The 18,644-nt window shown below is 36.3% G+C and overlaps 1 protein-coding gene and 1 long non-coding RNA gene across 2 annotated transcripts in view; one reads left to right on the top strand and one right to left on the bottom strand.

Annotated features, from left to right (window-relative positions):
- ADGRV1 (adhesion G protein-coupled receptor V1) overlaps positions 1-18,644 on the bottom strand; it is a 565,763-nt gene that overhangs the window by 158,839 nt on the left and 388,280 nt on the right. Inside the window, exons 84-85 of the mRNA XM_060009164.1 lie at positions 13,338-13,454; positions 3,126-3,304 (exon numbers count right to left, since the gene is read on the bottom strand). Coding sequence (XP_059865147.1) covers positions 3,126-3,304; positions 13,338-13,454 — 296 coding nt within the window. The remainder of the gene's footprint in view (positions 1-3,125; positions 3,305-13,337; positions 13,455-18,644) is intronic.
- LOC132423430 (uncharacterized) overlaps positions 1-18,644 on the top strand; it is a 101,124-nt gene that overhangs the window by 63,447 nt on the left and 19,033 nt on the right. The window lies entirely within an intron of this gene.

Below are 18,644 nucleotides of genomic sequence, written 5' to 3' on the forward strand. Positions count from 1 at the left end.
GTGGGCATTATGCTAAGTGAAGTACTTTAGACAAAGAAAGATAGATATTATATAATCTCACTTATATGAGGAATCTTAAAAAAGCTGCACTCATAGAAACAGAGATTAGAATGGTGGTTGCCATGACCTGAGGATGGGGAAAGTGGGGAGATATTGGTCAAAAGGCACAAATTTCTAGCATAAGACAAATAAGTTCTGGGGATCCAACGTACAGCATGGTGACTATAACAATAATATATTACATACTTGCAAGTTGCTAAGAGAAGAAATCTTAAATGTTCTTAACCACACACACACACACACACACACACACACACACACACACACACACACAAGGTAATTATGTGAGGTGATGGAGGTGTTAACTAACCTTATTGTTGTAATTAGTTCACAATAGATGTGGGTATCAAAGCATCACACCTTAAACTTACAAAATTATATATGTGAGTCATATCTCAATAAAGCTGGGGAAAATTTTTAAAATAAACAAAATAAATACATAGTACATGGCACATAGTAAGCAAAGCAAATAAAATAAATAAGATAAATAGAATAAAGAAAAAGTCAGATAAAATCCAAAAGTAAATCAAGAAGATAAGTCTAGAAATTGAAATGAAATTTAAAATAAATGCACAATAGAGTATATCAAGAAGTCAAAAGCTGAATTTGGGAAAAAACAGTACTATTCATAAACACCCCAGCAAGACTGATGAGGAGAGGAAAAAATAGTGAAAGAAGACACTAATTGTCAATATCAAGAACGAAAAAAGGTTCATTACTACAGATCTCTTACAAACACTAAAAAATTTGAATAGTTAGATGGAATGGAAACATTCCTAGAAAAAAAGACAATTTATCAAATTGACACAGAAAGAACTGCATATGGAAAATATGAATAGTTCTATATGTTTACAAGAAAATGAATCTGTAATTAAAAGTCTTCCTACAAGGAAAACCTGAGGCCTAGTTGGCTTCATGTGTGACTTCTTCCAAAATAATAAAGAAGAAATATCACTAAACTTGCAAACTTTTTCAGCTAATAGGAAAAGAGCAATAACTTCCTGGTTTTACGAAATTATCATAATTTTGGTTCCAAAAGTTGGCAAAAACATTGTAAATATAACAACTTGAGCATATTAATACATTAGAGATCTACTTAAAGAAAATTCCTCACTAAAAAGGAAGTTTTATTACTGAAAACAACCACTGCACAACAGATGTCCAGTTATTTTACAACCACAAATCCTACCATCTCCAGAGAAAAGGCATGTTTTTGAATGATGATATAAGTATACAATATTTTACAAAAATAACACAGTAATTTATTCTTACATTGAGATTAAAGTAATATTAAAAATACAGAATTTCTTAAAAACTGGAATAAATTCACATGAACATTCTATGTGAATGAAGAAGAAAAGTAACCTATACTACTTACAAAGGTTAGTCACTTTTGGTTGAATAAGGCTATAATTTTAAGATTGGGTAAAGGTTAATGTATTTTACATTGCATTTATTATAGTTGAGCTGGTAATAAAGAACTTTCTGCAAAAGCCTCAGAAGGCAAATATTTTAAGAGTCAGTTGATTTGGACATTCTTGTATAACAGTTTATTTCTCTCTTAAAAATCCTTTTAGAAGCATCAAGAGGGAGTTTCTTCTAGCTAACATCACTTTCATCGGGTGATACACACCCATTTATCCAGACTGGGTGTGTATACATGTGATGCTAAAACTGCTGCCAAATAACCCCGATCTTGCCAGGGAGCTCATGAAAGAGATGGCTACTGGCCACCAGGACTTGTCTCATGGTTACTTTGTACTTGACAAAGAAAGATGCAGAACTTTCTGAAATTAATCCTGGCAGCCCAAGGTTTAAATTAATGCCAGGAGTAGTAATATGTCATAATATAACTGTGAAAAGACACAACCATTCCCTTCTAGAAGATCAGGCTTTTAGAATTTTATATCAACAAAATAGAATACTATATTTCAATACTATTGTTGTAATGCTATAAATTAATCAGTATGAGGGAATCTTACTGAATTGCAATAAAAAGACTAAATTATTATATATGGTATCTCAATGGGTGTGTGTGTATTACATAGCTCATCTCCTTTGGTTTAATGTGGTATGGGATATTAGTCTGCGATTGCCCACGTGTGAAGTGTATCTGCATACGTCAATAACAAGTGTTGATTAAGTATATAATGGATGATCATAATTGATCAGAGGCAATAATAATATGAAAATGACTTCTGCTTATATAGTACTTTTACTTTAAAAGATTCTTTACATCTATTAACTAATTTTTATCTTCACAATAACCTGTGAGATAATTAGGTAATACTGTCTTCATAAGATTGTGACTAGGCTATTCTTTCTTATTTAGAAATGTTACTTTTTCCTCTAAATCCTCATTACACCAAGGGAGTTGATTAAGCTTTATTACCCAAAGTTGTCTTTTTTTTTTTAATGTGGAGTCAATAAAAGGGGCTGAGTGGTCCTCAAAGCTGTAAGATACCAGATTCAGGATTAAGGCGTGCATATATATGTGTGTATAAAGATCCGTTAGATTTCAAGACTACAGTGTACTTTAATAAGAATCTATCAGAAGGACCCAGCTGACCTTGCCTCCTTCCCATATACTTTTGCAGACACTCTCCATTCACTCTGATTTGGTATTTAGGGATTTTATGAATGATGGTGCCTGCCGTGCTCCCCATCCACCTGCCCCAAATATCAGACTCCTTAGATAACATGCCACACTCAAAATTTGTCACTGATTCTATTCTTCACCAAAATTTTCATAGTTCTCTGATTTCACTAGGTATTTCTGTTTGCCCCAATCTAACAAACTAAATTATGGTAAAGTATAAATTGCTGTGAACTGTTTGATACACCAATTCACCTGAGAAAACTGCACCTATCAAAGGGACTGGAGAGGCAATAGTTTCTTATTTATAGAGATAATTAGAGATTTAGAAGGTGTGGCAGGAAGGCAAAGGTCTTCATGGTGCTCCTTCAGTCAGACCCCTTAGTCAACTGCTCCCACCTTCTACCAGTAAAGCTGCCTGGATACAGAAAGGCTGAGGAGGCAGTGTGCTCTGCCTGGATGTACTTACAGGTCACCGTGGATGAGTCCATAGATCTGCGACATGCTCTGATGATAGACTCCTCTCAAAATAACTATGAGGAGAATCACCACAAAAGCTGGAAGTCCCCAACTCAGAAGAAAAAACAGCAGATACCGCCTTTCTGTGTGTTCATCATTCATCACCAGCACGTACCAGAAATTCACAGACTACGGAAAGAAGCAGAACATAAGATGAACAGGCTCTGGTCTAGTGGCACAGGAAACACACTCACCTGGCTTAGGCATAAAGAGTGACAACAGATCAACAAAGGGCCAGGCTCTACTCAATAACTATAGTTTTGATTTGATTTTTTAAGTCAGTTCACACATTCATTTTTTTCATATACCCGAGAAATTCAGGGTATCTCAAAAGTCCGAAAACATTAGTAAATACTTAGTTTATTTACTGTACTTTATATTTTGCTTAATTTGTTTTGATTATGACGATTTGACTCAGTCATAATCGTCTGTGATTGTTCTGTCAATGTCTTTGAAGAAACACACAGATACTCAAACTTACTTTCTATATGAACAGCTTCATGATGATAATGAAGTAAATAGCCCTATGTCCCAGACTTTTAAACAATGTTTACTTATTGAGGGTTTATCACGTGGTAGAGTCAGACACTTGTTCCAGGGAATGGGGATATAGTTGTGACAACAGCCCCAGTCTCAGTCCCAAGTGGGAGACAGACAAGTAAACAGAAAATGTTTGCACAGAGAAAAATGTACTGTGATGGGGTAGGCTTTGCGGCCATTCTCCTTTCTCAATTTACACTCTCTCTTTTTCATTCATTCGCTTGATAAATGCTTATTGAGTGCTTACTGCATTTCAAAGGCCCGTCTAGGCACTGGGGCTATAACAGTAACAGAGGTGGTAGGGGTATTTACCTTCTTGAATCTTACTTTCCAAACAAATGGGAAGAAATCATTAAGGAAAACATTTAAATTTATATCATCCTTTATATGTTATTTCTTATTTTCTTAAGATAAAAATATAAAAGGGGGCTTCCCTGGTGGCGCAGTGGTTGAGAGTCCGCCTGCCGATGCAGGGGACACGGGTTTGTGCCCCGGTCCTGGAAGATCCCACATGCCGCGGAGCGGCTGGGCCCGTGAGCCATGGCCGCTGAGCCTGCGCGTCCAGAGCCTGTGCTCCGCAACGGGAGAGGCCACAACAGTGAGAGGCCCGCGTAACGCAAAAAAAAAAAAAAAAAAAAAAAAAAAAAATATATATATATACATATATATATATATATATATATATATACATATATATATAAAAGGGACAAGTGTATATAAAGAGTGAGGGGGATGAAGGGATATATTAGATAAATAGAAGAAGGAATCCGAGGCCTGGAAATGTTACTGTTGGCCCCAAATCACACCTAGCGTGTATATAAGCCAAATCTAGAACTTATATATTCTGCCTTCTAGTGTTCTTTTCCCATGAGATCACTTATGTTTAATTATCTTTTATTACAGAAACAACATTGAAAGGCATATCATATATATTTCACACATGATGCTTATCCACTAGATAAACCCCCTTCTCAATTTCATATTGTGAAGTGTGAGTACAGATTAATCATATATGTATATTTTTATACATTAGTGACAACAATCCCAGAGCAAGTGACAACAATCTCAGTTTCTTCATGTGTACAACAAAGCTATTACAAAGATTACATAAGACACTACATATAAAGTGCTAAGCACATAGTCAGCACTAAAAAATGTGACCACCTCACTTAAATCTCCTATTAGGATGTCGGACAGTGTGAAAAACAAAAGATAAATAGAGACCAAAAGTAAGCAGTGATACAATGGAAACTCTTCTATGTGAAAAACAACATGCCTAATGTTCCTAGGAAGGCTTTCAGATAGTTTACTGAGGCTTCCAGGTAAGATTCTATCTGAACCAAAGTAGCCTTGAAGGATTAGTATTGATTGGCCTAAACCAGGAAAGGATAAAAATGTTTGGTTACTTGAAGATTTTTGTCTCTGAATTTTATTTCCTGTCAGCACTCCATATCTTTATGTACATCTGCATCTATCTGAAATTATGGAGGATGTTTTGAGTTGCTGCTTATGTAAATTTGTTCTAACTCCTTTTTAAAAATTATTAGGTCCAAGAGGCTTTTTTCCTCCTTTCTATTATTAGTGTAGGGACATGACTCAAATAGGTGGGACTGTATCAAGTGTCTGATGCTGGAGTGGTCAATACTGCCTGTTAAGAGAATGAAAATTCATGCAAAGTAAGGATGATTAACCCATTTCCAAAATAAAAGTACGGATTATTTATTTTAAATCGATGTTGTATGTATCCTTATAACATGGTAACTCAGTGGTGCAGTCGGTGGAAGAATCAGGAAGGAGCTCACAGATTGGTAAATGACTTGTAAGTTGATTCATCATGATAAAGATTGGGGCATTTCCAAAATGTCCACTTTTACACTTTTTAGAATCACTGAACGTTTCAGCAACCGTCTGACCTTTACCACAGCCTCAGATAAGACTGAGACAAATGTAACTGCTTGTTAGATGTACACACACAATGCTTCTGCTCTAAAGAGCTCAAGGTACAGGGTCACTGATTCTTGAATACTCAGTTAAGCAAATCAAGCTCCAAATGTCATAAGCTTTTGTTAATTAAAAAAAAAAAATCTCTTTCCTTCTCAAAAGAATCCAATCATTGAGGTATACTCTAGGGACAGTATTTACCACTATATGACTTTTTTTTTTTTTTTGCTAAAGAATGGAAACACTATGTAATGAAACAACATCTAACTATTCTGGAAATACCATATGGCCTAAACCTAAGACTTGTGTTGACTAACTCACTTCAAGTTTTACTTGAAATTTAAAATATTTTAATATAGTATGTATGGTAGGTATATTTTGGGATGTATGCCTAGGCCATCAGCACTCTTCTCTGAACCCTGTCTCCCTCCTTACCTTCCCCCACCCCCTGCCAACATATGCAGGGTGGGCTCACGACCCTGTTCCTCTGCCCACAGCTGTGGATCTGGCGACAAAGCCTGACCCAGGCTGAACCAATCATCTCTCATTGAGTTCCCTGAAATTTTGTGATAGTTAAGCTGGTCAGCTGAGAAAAGAAAACATATGAACTTTAGTGGTAGGAGTAGCCAAAGGCACAGTGAAGAGAGAAAGTGTGTTTGTAGAGAAGAAGAAGGGACAAAGCCTTCCATTCCTGCTCACAGCTCCTTGAGGTCCAACTGTACTTACAGAACTTGGGTTCAATGAGTTAGCCTATATGCTTATTATTCCTTTTATGATTTGAAAGTTTGCTTGGATTAACTTAGTTTTTCTTCATTGTTCTAAAAACATTGAGGCATATATTGCTCCTCTGAAGCACTTGGGTTAAAAGCTCCAGTACTGCATTCTCCACAATAAGGTGGGAGTGGAACATTTGAGATACATTCCTTTCCCTGTAATCGTGGTTCCTCCTTTGTAATCGAAGGTTAGAGTATCAAGAGACCATTATCTTTGCTTAATATTTTTATGTTGCCAGATATATAGCATATGTGCCTCAGTATCTGTGTTTATCCAATGTTAGAACTAAAAGAATTATGAAAATTCAGTATAAGTTAAAGGTGTCACTCTCACCAACATGCTTCATACTGACTGAGCACAGCTTACCACACCTACATATTTATCGCTAAAGACTAAATGTGAATCGAAATTTCAGTACCTAGGTCTTCAGTTACATTTCTATCTCTAGGCTTTAAACACTTTGTTAGAACCCTCTTATGGACCATCTCAAGACATCTTATTTAGAGATAAGGAAGCTGAGGCAGCGAGAGAAAAACATAGCTTTTTCATATTTGGGTTAGTTATAGAACAAAGCATCTTGTGAAGACTAAGGTTAAGATTTATTTCCATAGAAGGTCACACAAATGCTGACAATATTATTGTTTCCATGAGAGCTTATTTTTTTGTCCTCATTTTCCCGCACTCATTGTATGTGCCAGTGGAGATGTATTTTCCTGGTTCAAGTATGGAGATAACCCATTCTCTCTCCCTCTCCACTTTTTGCCAGCACTAAATGAGAACTTATAAAGGGCTTAATCAGAATAGAAATGGCTGAAACATATCTGTGAGCTATGGTAGATTAATGTTTGTATACCTTGTAGTACCTAGTAAAATGCTCTGCATACAATCTTTATTGAGAAGTATCAAATAAACGAAGATGTACACAATTTCAATATTTAAGTTTTCATTGAATTTAATAACAATTTCATAATTTGGTTTAGTTGTTGAGTTTATTTATTTATATACTACCTTCTCAGAAAGAATTGTAGAATTGATTTGATTGAACTCCTAATGAAGGGGGTCAATGTTAAACTGGTGGAAACTTGCAAATGTTAAATACAACAGTTTAAGAGAATAAGAATGGAATCAGTATTTACTAATTGGTTAATAAATGTAGACCCCACATTAAGCTATATCTCATTTAATAAAGACAACTGCTCTCCTAAGTTTTATTATTATTATTATTAATACAGGAGGAAACTGAAGACAGGAGAAGCGTATTTCTCAGAATTGGGAATTGAGGCTGTTAGAATTTAAACTGATTCTGATTAAGATGCAAACCAACCAAATGAATTACCCAGATACAATTTAGTTCAAATATAGATAGGAATAAACTAAAAGATGGTGTGTCTATAAGCATATTTACTTACGTTCGTATACGTACATGTCTATTTATTTTTAGAGTAACATTTTCAGTGATTACCGCTACTATCTTCCAAGCGTCTGCACAGGAAAATTGAAGCTATACTGCGTTAACTGTTTGATGGTAATAAGTCATAAATGCTTTCCTATGCTCCATAAACACAGATTCATTAGTTTGCTCATATAATATATGCTAATATAATACATATTATATTTGTAAAATATAAAGGAGAAATGCCTTTTCTTTTTTTAAGTTAAAATAGGCTGCTTGAATCCCATACATTTTCATGATGTGTGGAATAAGATTGGAATCTAGCCTGTTGTTTAATATTTGGTTATTAATTGTGTCACCAGAAACCATGCACTGATATATAGCATCAAGTTCAGTCAGAGATCACGGATGCTATTAATTCTGTCATCACCATACGTTCTTAGTCATTCATTTCAGAGGAGAGTCTAAGAAATGTTACCATGTGTCCTTGTTCCAGTTATCCTCCCTTTTAACAATTTTTACAAGGCTTTGTGAGGATTGGAGAATTCAGTATTTCCTGGATATATCATTTTTATCTTGATAATTACCAGTCTGTTTTCCTTATGAATGCTCAAGTACAACTGTGAAATGATTTCTAACTTTATTCTACCATTTAAGAAATATGTTCTTCAAGTAAGCTTTAGTTTCAAAATAAAATGTTATAGTTTTGAGTAAGCTGTGTCCCTTGGCATGAAATGAACAGACTGCAAGGACAATCCAGGCTTGGATACTGATCATAACTGAAGCAGATTATTATATAATTTAACTTGGTGACAGGAAACGATCATAAAACTGGGCCAAATGAATATACAGGCAAAATTAAGTTTCTATTTACCTATATTAAATACTAATATCTCAAATAATTTACTTGTGATTTATTTCCTGCATGAATTCACACATGGTCTGGCAATCCATCTGGCAGCATGTTTCACGTAGATGTTAAGAACAAAGACATTAGTTCTAGGGATTTATTCTATGGATATTCTGTAAATAGACAAATATTCAGAGTGTAAGGATGTTCGAAGAAACATTGTTTATAATAGCAAAAATAACTGGAAATAACCAGCATTTCATTAATAGGAATCAGAAAAAAAATTATGGAATAACCATATTATAGAAGAGAAAAAAAAGTATATCAGTATGGGGTAAACTTATATATATATATTTATATATATATATATATATACACACTATAAACATATATACACTATATACACACAAACACACACATGTGCTTCTTTATATATTTATAAATATTTATATACTTGTGGAATATATCTGGAGGCATACACAGGAAACCATTAACAGTGTTTAACTTTGGGAGTAGGGTTGAGGGTAGAGCAGAGAGAGTGGAGAGCATATGAAAGAGGGAGAAATAGATGTACTTTTCATTTAATATTTCTCTATAGTGTTTGATTATGTTTTGTACAATTAGTATATGCTATTTCTAAAATGAAAGCCAATCAAAACAGAAAAAAGAAACAAAAGTTAGAACAATAACTAGGAAAATAGAGCAAAAGTACCATGAGAGCTTAAATTCTCACTGTCAATTTTTCTTAGAGTAGACATAACCCTGCTGTTTCAGTAATTTCCGAGTGATCTTACATGAAGAGCAAACAGAAGGCTAACTCAATTTCCATGGGCAAAAAGGAATTTGTGAGTTGTATACTTCTAAAAAAATATGCAAAATAATTTGTTACTCTATTCCCATCATGCACAGTGTGACTTCCCTGTCAAAGAAAGGGGAAGCCTAAAGAAACACTCAGGAAAGGGGACGTCTAAAGAAACAGTAAAGGCCACCAGCTCTGGTCTGGAGCCTGCTATGAGCCACACGTGCACTTCAGTAAAGAGGTTAGAGGTTATCAGCTTGCTAAGGCTTTTCAGCTCATGTCTGCCTCACACTGTCAGCCCTCTCGTTCTCCTATATCAAGCTAATTCTCTTTTGCCAAAAAAAAAAAAAAAAAGTGTAAATTATACTGGAAAAACAGAGTATTTCAACATGTTTCAAAATCTAAGAATTATTAGTCTACATATTTGCTTAGCCGATAATATGGGTAAATTCGTATGGAGTGTGCAGTCTGTACCAGGAATCATTCCAAGCTCTTTCCATGTATTCATTCATTTTGTCTTTTTACAATCCTCAAAGAGAGGTATTGTTATTACAAATCTAATCATTCAATAAGAAAATCTAGGCTCAGAGAAGTTATGTAACATGTTTACCAACAAAATTGCTCTTTACCTACTCTAAAATAGAATCCCTTTTTACTACAATGTATTAAAAGTATGATGTAAAAGTAAAATAACTTTTCAAGATAAATTCATTTAAATGTATTTATTCTAAGATTGAAGATATAATACAGATCAAAATAAATAATTCTTGCATGCTTAGCTCAATGATTAAAAGTTAGTGATTAACTTTTCATCATAAGCTATGCACACATACATATATCAATTTCTCTCCTACATTGCTAGAAATACAAAGTAGAATTATTGAAATGTTAATATTCTTTCAATTTTTTCAACTGTTTGACTAACAAGATTGGATTAACAGTAGTCTTATCTTTTAAATAATGTTTTAAAAATGAATTCTCATTAAAAAAAAAAGATTTTAGCAGACAGTATTTTATAAACAGGAAAACACAGGTTAGTAAAGGCGACAACCTCTGACCACAAAGTAACTCATTAGAAGTAACCTACCTAGAATCAGAAGTTATTGAATTTTTCCCTTGTGGTCACACCACAAACCATGAAAGTGTGTGGTGTACCATCTGAAACACATTAAACTTCACTGGTACTTTAAATAGTTTTCCTAAACCATCAGCCATACAGAAATCTAATTAGTTTACTAAATGTGCATCAGCCACAATCATATTTACTCAAAACTGGAAGAAGACATACAGAATACAGCAATCTCTATTAAGCTGGATGAAATTTTATATGCCATCCCCTAAAGCAGGAAATCTGTCTACAACATATTTGAAAGTTGGTCATTTCCCCCATTTTGAACATATTTCAGTGATTGGACGTTCTCTACTTTTAGACATAGCTTTTTCAACTTTGAAATTCTTACTGACTATAAAAGTTCTTAACGTGATTCAAAATTTGCTTCCCTAATTTTTGACCCATTTGTTCTGGTTCTTCCAGATGAAGCTATATAGTCCATTCTTTCTTTCCTGTAGCAGCCCTCCCAGTATCCGTAGACAGCCATCACATCTCACTAAGTTCTTTCCAGGTTAGTTGTCTCCAGCTGCCTCCAAGTTTCTTATAGGACTGTCTTCCAACTTCTCATTGGCTGGTTAATATTCCTGCTGAAAGTGGTTACAGGGAGCCAGGGTTGTCTGACTATTGTAGATTATAATTTAAACATGGCTCCCCCAGCTGCCTTCATACTGTTATTAATGTAACCCAGGTCTGTGTTGTTTTTGTAGTTACCGTAGTTGCTATGGTTTAAGTAATCTGGTCACACATTTGATTGCTACTGAGTTTGGGTTAAATTAAAATTTCAAGTTGTTTACATTAACCCCCATCAGATTATGCCTCTTGCACTCTCATTTTCAAGCTGTCGCAGTACAGGTTTTCTATATTTGTTCTACCTGTACTCTTAACACAGGCAGCTTGCTGTTTTAGCTTGTTTCAGCTCTGTATCATTGCATACCTGATAAGACAGCTCCCTGTGTTTTCATCCAGATCATTCATCAAGAACTGAATAGGTCAGGGACATGGACAAAGACCTTCAGCAAACCACTATGGACCTCAGTTCAGGAAGATAAATGACAACATACACAGGGCACACATAAAAAGTTCAACTTAGATAAACTACTAAAGGGAGTCAGAGAATCTTGCAAATGCTATTGTAATTTCAGCAAGTATTTATTTTATGTTGTATGGTTTAGATTTATTTTTTAATTGTTTGGTGGGGGACTGGAGAACACCATAAATTTTCCATAATTAGAGCTGCTCAAAGAGCTATAAGACAATAATTCTATGAGGTAGGAATTATTATCTCCATATGCAGATTTAGAAACAAACCTTGGAGAGAGTCAATAACTTGATTAAGGTTACAAAGATAATAACAGAGCCAGAATTCAAACCCAGATGCAGGCCTCCAATTGTTCCAAGTAGTTCTATTAACTAAACAGTTCAGTTTTCTTCTGCTTCAGAGACAACTATAATATGATACTTGGGAAAAGATCCCTTCCTTGAATCTGTATGGTATTCTCTACTAATAGTATCACCTCACCTTCCTCCAATATTGCCAGATGGTAGACATCCCACATCCTTCTTATTCAACAAGAGAAAAGAATATGCAAGAGCCTGAATGCATCTGTTTACATAGTATACTTCACCTGCGTACTCAGAAACACATATGAAACTATTTCTATCACGTGAAAGATGGAACAATACCACCATGCAGAAATCACTTTCGAAGGCAGCATCTTAGTTGAGCTATTGAATTAGTGAAATTAATAGTGCTTAAGTGGATCCAACTCTCACATCACCTTCTTTATCAAGCAAATCAGCATTAGACAATAGAGAGAATTTGGGACTTTAGTCAGAAAAGGAGAGTTCAAATCTCTCCCCAGCCCTTACTATTTCCTCAGGAGAGTATGCTAGATCTCTTTGGGTTTCACTCTGTACTCTCTCCCAAAGTGATCTCTTCCAAAGCAATGGCTCCATTTTCCAACTCTAAGTCAGTAATTGTCTAATGTATTTCTCTAGCATGGACCTCTGTTCTGGGATTTAGCTCTGCATATTCCACTTCTCCCTGAGTCTCCATTGGAGATCTCACAAGAACTTCACACTCAGCATGTCCTTAAAAATAACCCATCATCTTCTCCCAGTCTCCAGGGATCATTATTTTAGTTCAAGGCACCACTATCTACCCATTCATTCATGCCAGAAACTTGGGTGACATCCTCGGTTCCACCTTCTGCGTTCTTTATAACCAATCTCTACATCCTATAGTTCTAGTTTAAAAAAACAATTCTTAGAAGCTGTTCACTTCCCTTTGTCTCTTCTGCTCCCTTTGGTTCACACCACCACGTTCTTTCCCCTGAATACAGCTAAAGCTACTTAATTGGCTCCCACGTCAACTCTTTGCTGAACTCAATTCACTACAAACAGGGAGTTCCTTCTAAAATCCAAATCTCATCATGTCACTCTCTTGCTTAAAAATAATTCTATGACTTCTCATAGAAAAAAAGTTAAAATTTCTTACTGTGCCTTATAGGGCCTCATCTCCTACCATTCTCTTATTTCCAACTCTATTAGATTTCTTTTCATTTCCTCAAATTCACTACACTTTCTAATGTTGTACAGCTTATAAGGTTTCTCTTGCATTGATCTCCTGGGAATGCAGTGACGGATATATGGAATTACTTCCATTTCAGTATAAAGAATATCAGATATAAAGGCCACTCCATCCAGACACATTGGAAAGCTGAAGGGGGCAGAGGGAGGAAAGGAGGTACCAACCTGGATGAGCATCCAGCTAAACTGGCAAAGATACAGGTAATGTATGACAGCAGCCACGGCTGAACAGCTCTCCTCCGTGAGTTGGGGACTTGCATATGCAGATGCCAGAAATACAATCTGTAAGAAACAAATACTTTTATTTTAAAATCATGTTAAAGTCATTCAAGAATATTAAGAAAATAAAACATTTTCTTATCTGAATCGACGATTCAATGACTCAAAGGGAAAAGAATTTGATTTGTTGCCCAAAATGAGATGACTAAGTCACTCTAAAAATGGCAATACATGGATTTTTATGTTTATAAGAAACAATGAATTATATGAAATTATGCTACACACTGCATCGGACTGTCAAGAGGAAATTCTCAAAGTAAACTCTGTTCTTACAGATGGACAAAAATCATATGAAATACATTTATTTTAGTTAAGTACAAAAGAGAAAATAGAGTGGAAATACCATTCCTTGTGTAAGTCAAAGCTAATAGGAGAGAAAAGAAAGAGAAGAAAAAATGCTCTGAGGCTACCATCATCTGCATCCTCTGGTCAGGAAGTACACATATAACAAAATAGACTTAAAATAAATGTAAAATTTCAAACCCTATGGTTACCCTAATTCTTGGATTTTTATTTCGACTACCCTCAAGTCTTTCTTCAAAAGTAACCTTCACAATGGGACCTTTCTTGACCAAACTATTTAAAATTACACCCTCTTTTCTTCTCTCCTTCCCACATATGTGATCTCCCTACTCTACCTTTCTGTTTCTTTTTTAAACAGTGCTTGTCATTTTCTAACATGCTCTGTCATTTGTTTATTTCTTATGTTTCTTGGTCATTGTTAGTGTCACCCACTAGAATGTAATCCCTATGAAGGCAGGATCACTTAATGTTTTACTCACTGGTATACCCCACACTCACACAGCCCAGTGTCTGGAACACAGTAGGTACTCTCAAAGTCTCTATTGGAGGTACTCAATAAATACTTGTTGAATAAATGGATAAATAAATGCAGTGAAACACTCCTGTGATTTCTATCTATCATTTTCTCTACTATATGACTACTATGTCAAATTTTATAATGGAAAGTATAGATGGCAAGGGAAAATTTGGAGCAATAATAGTGGACTGTAACCTCTCAAGGAATAAATTCCCTTCCTCTTTCAGACACAGACCAAGTCTTTTTAACTTAATGTTTTAATAAACTACCACTATGCCTGGAATATGCCTGAAATGTTCAATAAATAATTGTTGAAAGAAAGAATGATTGATTCCAAAACAACAGAGGGGTGCTGTAAGGAGAAAAGTAGCTGACTTAGGCCTCAAAATCTCTCAACTTCTAAAAAGGAAATGCAAATGTCATTAATGTTTCTTGGATTTTAAAAAATGAATACTGTGCTCAAAATCAAATCAGAATATTGTTTTTATTTTCAAATGAAATATACCCCTCCCCAAACCTTTTATTTCAAAGGTGTGTACGTTAAATCGTCTTGAAAATTTCTGCCCAGGAGTGTTCCCAGGATGGCATCATTGTGGCGAATGTCAGGATCTGGGATAAGAACTTGCATGCTCCCAGCATCTCTATTTCATGGGGAAAAACTTACCTTAACCAGTCTCCTTAGTCAATTACAGAAGAACCAAAATGCTAATTAATAAATTCACAATAATACATATCTCATGCCACGCTGACTTCCCTCTTGGTAATTATTTATTGAGTACTTCCTGTACCAAGTATAGAAGAAAAGGAAACCTTTTCCGTTTTTTTTTTTCTTTTTCAAGCTATGGACTCTAAACAAGTCAGTTTACCCTTCTGGGACTAATTCCCTCATTAGTAGGAGGAGGAAGTTGGAAAAAATAAACTCTAAAGTCTCTTTCTACTCCAAAATTCCAGGATTATTTTTTAAATGAGAAGTATTCCTGACTCAACTTTTTGTTTATTTTAACTCTAGTTTTGGAGTATTTGTAACACACAATTTAAAAAAAAAAAAAGCAGACACTAGAAATGTATGTCTGGTTATATCCTAACAATCTGGTACAAATTAGCTCCCTGGAAAAAGTAAAGCCAACAAATTTGCCTTTCCAGAATGTATCACAAATAGCTTTTGAATTATTAGAGCTTATTTTAAAAACACGCCTAGATTTCCCTAGATTTTAGCTTCAAACTTCTGAATTGTAATATATTATAGGTCATACATTTAAACTTCCTAAATTTCACAAAAATTCATTGAACACCTTCACCAAAACACTAACAATGAACACTAAACAACTGAAAACTATGCCTTAAAAGACCTTAGAAACACAGAACTGTGAGATTCAGCCAAACAAAAAAATCCAAAAAACAAAAAGAATAATTTTAACATTTTATGCTTTTTATTTGCACAAAGTGGCATCTTTTCATAAAGTCTTTATATGTGTACTTATAATAAATTTGAGCCTCTCTAATTCAGATTCTATAATATGGATTGTGTTGAATTTATTTCCTAGTTTTGTACGAATCAACCTGAATGGTTTGCTACGTAAAACAATAGTGTAATCCAAACTGTAATTGAATGTGTTTAGTTTTAACTATGAAACTATTTATAAATGGTATGCTAATTTAAATAACTCTTATTCTTTTCAATATTTTTTCTTTGAAGCAAATTAGTACAAGTTATTGCTTAAAACTATATTTATTTCCAGAATACAGTTTTAACATCCAAAATTCCATTTTTAAGATATGGCTTCTTCATATTTTATTACGTTTTAATCTCTTTTTCTAAATCATAAGACCAGTTACATACCTACTTTTGTAAACTATGAACATTCTTCCAGAATGTTCTCTAAAATATGAGAAATGCTTCTCTCTGTATGGGAGAAGGCTGGTAAGCAAGACAAGGCTGAGCTCTCAATACACATTACTACAACAGGGATGAGCTAAGAATACTTGGAGAACCAGAGATTATGTGTCATGGGGCCTATCTAAAATTAAACTGAATTAAAATATAAATTAAATGGTTAAAGTAAAATAAAATAAGATCTCCTAGCATATTTAGTTCACATGTTCTTAAGGTACATAACCAAGGAAGAGAGGAAGTTTTACCGTTGCTTTTTTACTCAAACACCTAGAGATGATCAGGAAAAAGGTTATTTTCAGTCAGTTCTCTGGATACACTAAGTTGAACACCATAACAGAAAGCAAGGAATTTTTCAATGGTTCTCAGTCATTCATGTGTTGATTCATTCAGTAAGCAAGTGTTGGCATACCTACTATCTACAGAGCATTATGCCACCTATGCAAGATGAAGAATGTTATGGTGGAAAATTGTGTACCATGTACCAGCATGGTGCTACATGTTTTCTTGGTTTTTTTTGTTGTCCATGTGTGTGCGTGCAGACGCGCCACATATTAATGATGTGAAGTCATTATTGTTTTATCCCAATTTAATTAAAGATGAAAGAAGGTCTGATAGGGGAACTAACTTGTTCAAGGGTCACTGAACAAATTTTAAAGTGGGATTCAAATCCTGGTGTTCTGATTTGAGAGGCCAGCGTTCTTTCTAGAACATCACACTGCTGCCCACCAAGCTACATCCAGCGTGAGCCCTGTCTCAAAGTGCCGAAATTCTGGTTCATTGTTTCTCAATCTTTTTTAACCCATGGGCCACCACAGGTTCACAATGGCAATAGAACATAATGCCCGTGGCAAATATAATACTACTCTTAATTCTACATTGATATAATATATGTACGTCTTAACCAAAAAAAAAAATATATATATATTTCCAGAAGAGAGTATCTGATATATTTTGATAACAACTTGTAAAATTCTTTCTTCTTCTGGTTGATTAGAGCTCTACTATAATAACCAAGGGAGGAAATACCTAATTTTTTTTTCATTTAAAATATATACAGGGCAGGGCTTCCCTGGTGGCTCAGTGGTTGAGAGTCCACCTGCCAATGCAGGGGACATGGGTTCGTGCCCCGGTCTGGGAAGATCTCACATGCTGCGGAGTGGCTAGGCCTGTGAGCCATGGCCGCTGAACCTGCGCGTCTGGAGCCTGTGCTCCGCAATGGGAGAAGCCAAAACAGTGAGAAGCCCACGCACCGAAAAAAAAAAAAAAAATGTATATATATATATACATATATATATATATATGTATATGGGGCAGAGTTAGCGTCTCTCCACAACTAGGGTGCGAGCCGGCCGCTGGTGGGGTACCCTGACACCCAAGGAGACGGGAGGAACCCCCAAGTGAACCAATAGGATGTGGGGGGACTGAGGTGGGGAGAAGAAGTGGAAGCCAGACAGGATCAGCATCCCTGAGGCCGGGGAGATCAGGAGAGGCAGGCATGTGGAGCCATCCAGAAGAGGGAGAGGAGTGGAGGGCAATCGCCCCGCCCACTCGGGCCCAGGGAGCCTGCTGAATTCCCAGGCTGGTACACCCCCTCCAAAGTCCTGTGCAGGCCATGTGGGTCTTGGGGGCATAAGAGGGAGACCAAGAGAGATCAGGAGAAGCAGGCGGGAGGGGCCCACCCAGAGGAGCGGAAGAGGAGCAGAAGGCGTTTCCCCCATCCACTTGGGCCCAGAGAGCCTGTTGAGCTCCCAGGCCAGTCCCCTGCCCTCCAAGACCCCCCACTGCGCCCAGCCGCATTGGTCCTGGGGGCATGGGAAGGAGGCCAAGGGGAGAACAGGAGAGGCAGGTGGAAGAGGCCCTCTGGACTGGAGGGTCAGGAACAGAGAGGAGGGCATTTGCCCCACCCAGTTGAGCCCAGGAAGCCTGCTGGGCTCCCAGGTGAAGTCTCCCACCCTCTGAGACCAGGGGTGAGGGGCAAGCCTGGGCTCCTTCTGTTCCATTGAGCCTAAGCCCCACCCCTCACAGCCCCCAGGGCCTCTTCCAGCCCTGTGGGTCCGAAGCATAGGCCCTGCCCAGGCCCAAACCTCACCCTTGCTTAGGCCCCACCCTCCACAGCCAAGGGCCCCCCCCCCAATTTTTTTTCTTTTCCCTCCTCCTCTTTTTTTACTATTGTGATACTGTTATACCTTCCAGTTGTTGATTCATCTATAGTTTTACTTTTATATTCTTTCTAACATACCTGTTAGTTTCCTAGTCTAATATATTTTTTTAACTTTGTTATTGTTCTTTTTTTCTTTTTCCACCCCATGTGGCTTACAGGATCTTGGTTCATGAGCCAGGGGTCAGGCGGGGTGGTAGCTCCAAGTTTGAACCACTAGACTAACAGAGAACCTCAGACCCCACGGAATATTCATTGGAGGGAGGTCTCATGGAGGTCCTCATCTCAGCATGAAGACCCAGGTCTACCCAACAGGCTACA

This window comes from Delphinus delphis, chromosome 3 (genome assembly GCF_949987515.2).
Source record: "Delphinus delphis chromosome 3, mDelDel1.2, whole genome shotgun sequence".
Classification (NCBI taxonomy): Eukaryota; Metazoa; Chordata; class Mammalia; order Artiodactyla; family Delphinidae; genus Delphinus; species Delphinus delphis.